The sequence below is a fragment of the Heteronotia binoei genome, chromosome 7 (genome assembly GCF_032191835.1).
Source record: "Heteronotia binoei isolate CCM8104 ecotype False Entrance Well chromosome 7, APGP_CSIRO_Hbin_v1, whole genome shotgun sequence".
NCBI classification, from domain to species: domain Eukaryota; kingdom Metazoa; phylum Chordata; class Lepidosauria; order Squamata; family Gekkonidae; genus Heteronotia; species Heteronotia binoei.
Window position 1 is genome coordinate 32524659 of NC_083229.1, and position 6000 is coordinate 32530658.

At 42.2% G+C, this 6000-nt stretch overlaps 1 protein-coding gene across 4 annotated transcripts in view; it reads left to right on the top strand.

Moving 5' to 3' along the window:
• SYBU (syntabulin) overlaps positions 1–1925 on the top strand; it is a 77467-nt gene extending 75542 nt beyond the window's left edge. For all 4 annotated transcript variants that reach the window (XM_060243311.1, XM_060243314.1, XM_060243310.1 and 1 more), the window contains one exon: positions 115–1925. In XM_060243311.1, coding sequence (XP_060099294.1) covers positions 115–1225 — 1111 coding nt within the window. In that variant the 3' untranslated portion in view covers positions 1226–1925. The remainder of the gene's footprint in view (positions 1–114) is intronic.
• Positions 1926–6000: the final 4075 nt, after the last annotated feature.

Here is a 6000-nt window from a genome sequence, read left to right on the forward strand (position 1 = left end):
GCATCCTTGTCTACTTCCCTTTGGCATCCTTGTCTACTTCCCTTTTGCTGTCACACTTTAGTTGTCCAATGGGAGCAGAATTTGTTCACAGGCACTGATGTTTTTTTTCTTTAGAGAAACAGAAATCAAAGAACTGAAATCTCAGCTGGCGCGCATGCGAGAAGATTGGATTGAAGAAGAGTGTCATCGTGTGGAAGCTCAGCTCGCCTTGAAAGAAGCAAGGAAAGAGATCAAACAGCTCAAGCAGGTCATTGAAACCATGAAGAACAGCTTGGCTGAGAAAGACAAAGGGATTCAGAAGTATTTTGTGGATATCAACATCCAGAATAAGAAACTGGAATCCTTACTCCAAAGCATGGAAATGGCACAGAATGGTTCTTTTAGTGACGAACGGAGTCTAGAGTATGAGTGTGGATCTCCTGATAAGTCCTTGGCTACAAGTACAGCCTATTCCAAAATGGCAGACAGTCTACTTGTGGAGGACCAATCTATGGAGGATCTGGCAGATAGCGGTGTGCTGCTTAGTGATGATGTAGCTAATGGGAATGACTTATTTGAAGAGACTGTGGTCACTACCACACCTGAACTTGGGCACCCAGCTGACTTTCCATCCTCTGCCTTAAACCATCTGGATCCTATGTCAAACCTGGCAAACTCCACAGAAGAGGATGATAACAGCAGCCACAATGTGGCGATGGAACAGGCAGTTCAGGCTGATGTATTATTGTATAGCTCAGGCTTGGAACAGCTGATTCAGAACCTGTTCAAGACACAAGATGGCCGCCCCATTAGCCCATCTCCTGCATTAAGAGAATCGGATGGCTCTGGTCCTGACAGCTTCACAGACTCACTGGTGGACTTGACTCCATGTGACCCAAATTCTGCAATCCTTTTGTCTCCCATGGAGTCGGTCCATGGTGCCATAGATTCTAGGTATTATGAAAACCGGGTCATGAAGGAACTGGACTTCACAGACAGTCCAGCTGAAATGGTCGGGAACGTCATGGAGTTGTCTGAGGGAAGGGTCGTGAAGAGATACTGGAGCAACAACTTCCTCATTGATCTTATGGCTGTCGCTGCCCCCATTGTGCCGACGGCAATATGGATGCTCAGTACTCAGAAAGGAGGAGTTAATCCAGTCTACAACATTGGAGCGTTGCTTCGTGGCTGCTGCCTGATAGCCCTGCATTCCCTTCGCCGTGTACCCCTCAACATGCATCCCTAGATGTAACTTTTTTTGTATGGTGTATTGAGAGACCAAGCTTTGACGGGTGTAGCGAGGTCAAGAGAAAGCTGGTGTCTGTAATGGTGGGTCTGGTCTTATTGTTGCTCCAAAAAGGTTTGATTTGCACTACATTTAGTTGAAAACATGTTCATTGTTTGAAACTGAAGAGGAAAAGCTATTGGTGGCATGGAGACTTGTTTCCACTAAGTGTAAAATGCAAGTGCATTTTGGAAAGCATGCTCAGCACTTCTCATTCTGTCGTCAGGTGTACGGGTTGTTCTACCAAAATGTTTGCAGATGTGAGGGGGGGGGGAAGGTTCATTCTTGCAATGGCAGCTTACATAGTCTTGGCATGTATTGTCTGTCCGTGCTTCTTGGTGCGCTTTAATTATGTAATCACCCCTGCATTCCACTGCTCCGATCCTGTGTACGAGGGGACCGTAACCAAAAACGTTTTTAAAAATGCATTATTGTAGATTGATGGGAGTCTTGAATCTTGTTATTTTTTTTTATAAATATGGTTGTGAATATATTTTATGAAGTATGTCTTAAATGAAGTCTTACTTGGAATGTGCTGATGTCACTCAAGTTGTGCGAAGGATATTTTAAGTGTACAATGTTATAACTTATTTTCTTGTTAAATAATCTTTTAGGGGGGCACATTTATAACTACATTATAAGTAAAGCATGTTAAAACTGACCAGTTGTCTTAGTTTTTTTTTGCTGGTCCAGAACAAGTATAAGATACTTAAGTACTCGTTTGTCTCCCAGTCCCTGAAATAGAAGGGGTTATGATTTGCTCACCTTGAAGGCCTGGACCACACTAATTTTCCTCCACCTCACGAAACCCTGGGAAACTCCCTGATAGGATAGCCTTTTGTATATAATGACTAGAGCAAGGGGTCCAGGCCAGTACATACGAGCCATTGCTGCAACCAACTTATGGTGAACTCAGTAATGGGCTTTCAAGGCAAGTAATGGGCTTTCAAGGCATTGCTGCAACCAATGCCTTGAACTTATGGTGAACTCAGTAATGGGCTTTCAAGGCAAGTGAGAAGCAGAGGTGATCTGACATTGCCTTCCTCTGTGGAGTTGTCTTTGATGGACACCCGAGTACCAGTCCTGCTTAGCTGCCGAGATCCGATGAGATCAGGCTGTGCCTTCCTACCTCCCCTCTGCCAAGCCAACTGTGGTTACATTTAAGGCATTTAGGCAACAATCCCCACTGTAGCACTCACTCCCTGACCCCTCTGTATCCTTCCTCATCAAGTTTATCATCTTTATTCTCCTACATTCTGTTCACGCTCCTTCCTTTTCTTTGTTGTTGCCATGTATATTGTTCATTTTCTGCACCTTTTCTCCTGGATCTCTCCATTCTTCATCACTTCCCCATCCCACTCCTCCATTGGCTTTCAGTTAATATGAAGACAGAGGGTCCTGTGACAGTTACGGAATTGTAAATCTAATTGCCTTCTGCAATGCCTTGAGAGTAGTTTAATGGGGAATGCGCACCTCATCTCACTGTGTGGTCTTTAGGGAAGTACGTTTGCTTGAAACTGCTTCACTGGAAGAGTTCTGTCAGCAGAAGAAAGGGAAGGAGAAATAGAAGTACCCAAGAAGAATCAGAAGAGATGAATAGATTTTTATATCCAGTTTCTTTACCATAGAGTCTCAGAACATCTTACAATCCTCTCCCCACAACAGGCACCTTGTGAGGGAGGTGAAATGGTTTGTATATAGGGGGAAGTTAGGAAGTTTCAGGAGAGCCATTTTGTGGTGGTGCCTTCTCCAAAGTGCCAAAAGACTCGACAAGGTACAAAAAGAGTCACCTGGCTGATACTAGGTTAGGTGTTCTAATATACTCCCCATTCAAAAGAGTGGTGTGAAGATAGGCACTATTCATCAAGATATGGAAGTCTAATTATCATCACGTTAAGCAACAACTTCATATAGATTTTCATATAGGCTTTTGATTTGATTTTGTTTACAGTTACCCAAGATGAACCAAGCACAGCACAAGGCCAAACATCAGTCCTAAAATTGTTTTCTTGGAAGCAAATTCCATTGGCTTCGCTTGCACTTCCAGACAAAAATCTGTTCATCAGTGGACTGTCTCCAGTAACTTTGTTCTGCCAGCAGAAAAGATTTTTCTTGGAGTACAGCTCTGCCATTGGAAATGACCCAGTATATATTTCTGCTATAGCTAACGTCCATCAGCAGTCAACCCTAGCCACACTTCATTTTCCTATGCACATAAATAGGTATCAACAGCTGGATCTTAAAAATTAATAGAATGCATTGAACTGTAGATTCAATAAACATTTAATGTAAGAATGCTCTACAGTAAAAATTTTGAATTATGTAGTTGTAAATGAGGTTAACATAAAAAGATCTTTAGCTGTTAGGAGCAGGCACACAATAGCCTACTATGGAAATATTACAAGACTATTGACCAATAGAAAAGATTGGTATTTCTGGGTAGCCTATCACTTTCTTCAAGGATCATAACAAATGCACCAGCAGAACTAGCAGTACAATCCTATGCACAGTTACTCAAAACTGGAAATCAACAGGCTTAGACTTGTTCCACCTTTTAATCAACTGATGAACTTTGCCCTCTCAAAAAAGTTTAAAATGATTGATAATACTTTTAGTAGCTAAAACTATCACATTTTGCCTCAATCCCCCTACAGCTAGTCAGTTATCTTGAAACTAATGAAAAAGTTAGTACCAAAAGCAGCTGCATTGTTTTCATGTGAGCATCTGAAGGTGTCTTATACTGATTCAGACCATTGATCTATTAAGGTAAGTATTGTCTACTCAGACTGGCACTGGCTCTACAGTCTCAGGCTGAGGTCTTTCACATCAGCTGTTGCCCAGTTCTTCTAGCTAGAGAAGTCAGGGATTGAACCTGGGACCTTCTGCATACCGAGCAGATGCTCTACTACTGAGCCATTTTGTCACCATCCTGGTTGGTCAACCATTAGAAAGAAAATCCATTTATAATATGGCTTTCCTTCCCTCCATTATAAAATGCACCCAAGCCTTAAACCAACAAAAAAACCCCACTTTAAATTTGTACTAAAATATGCCTTGCAATCCACTATATTGTCTTGCTGCCATTACAAATTTTCCCAAGAAATGAACACACATTCAGTATTTTATACCATAGTTTAGCCTACTTATAAATTTTGGCAGCAGCTGGTGATGATACAGAAGTAGCAAGAAGGATCGATTCACCTTGGGGGTCAGGAGGACTCTCAAGTGTCTGGGCAGCCCCACCTGCTGACTCAATTATACACACACCCTATACTTTCCCTTGCAGCCAGGTGCATGCAAGAATAGGACATCAAGGCAACATTATTTAGTGGTTGATAGGATCCATCCTGGTTGAAACTCTTGGCTTGTTCCCCACTACAATACACTTACAGGAGCTCAACTTGGTGCTCTTGTTCCTGCTACTCCTTGTCAGCTGCCCATCATCTTGGCCTTGACACCAGCATGGTCATAACTCTAGCTCCCACTCTTCCTGTTGTATGATTGCAGTAATATATTTATGTCACATGATTTCCTATCATGTCCTTAAAGCTCAGTAGTCCCATGCTGCTGCATGAAGGTTAAAAGCAAATTCTACATCTGGAACTGTTGAAGATCACGGCATTAATGCTTTAGCATGAAGTACCTGTCTCCAACTCTTGACACATTCTAAACATAATGTAAAGACTGGCCCTAAGAGGAGCAGATCAAGTGGCAGCTCTTAGTCTTGATAGGCCAGGATGACAGATCAAATAGAGGGCTCCAGGTCACGCGAAAGGTGCTGGAAAAACAGTCTGCAGAAAAGAAGTTTCTTCAGCTGCCTTTTGCTTTGACAAACAGCTGAACAATTCCGTCAGGATGCTATATTAAGAGATTGAGTAGGGGACTGATAATTCATCCCTGCTCCAGTAACTACCTCCACCCCAGGAGAGCCATCTCCAGTTGATAGATCTCCATACCCTATAGAGTTCGGGATGCTTGGAACAGGCACAGTAATTCCTTAGTAACAGGAAAAGTTCACATCAGAGCTACAAAACAAATAAATCTGACTTAATACATTGGACTAGTCATGAAGAACTAGAAGCAGCTGTCTCACCTCAAGGCTGACATCACATTCTCACTTTGTACTCAGGAGTTAAGTCATCTCTGGCTGCCATGTCACAGATGTCACATGGGGGCCAGGCAATTGTATATTGAGCAGGATTTAAAACTTGAATTTGAAGGTTCACAAAATATCTTCCTTACATTAAATTACACTTCTCATATGGCAAGTGTTTTGGGTCCATCACCCAAGTCTTTCCTTGAAAGCAGGTAAGCAGATGCTTGTAACTCATGCATGGGAAATATAAGTTACTTGTACTATTGCAGGACTAGAATTTTCAGATAACTTGACTCGGGTATTTCAAGATACTGACAAGCAGGTTACCACAGAATGAAGTTAAAGGAGAAAAGCTAGAATAGTAGAGCCACATTGTTTCTGCTCGCAGCAATTATGATGTACTGCAGTTCTGGAATACAAGTCCTGGGAATGGTGTCAGATGAGACTAGCACTTAATTTTCTCCTGCTTCAGAAAGCCTGTTTACAATGATGCTAAAAAAGCAACAACACCATGGCTGCTGCTGAATAAATTACACTTTCTTCTGTGCACAAAGCTGTCAGTACAGTTGGCCTCCCTAAAATATACAGAGAGCTACTTAATGGGTGCTGTAAAGCCAAGGATTATAAGAGATCAATCAGT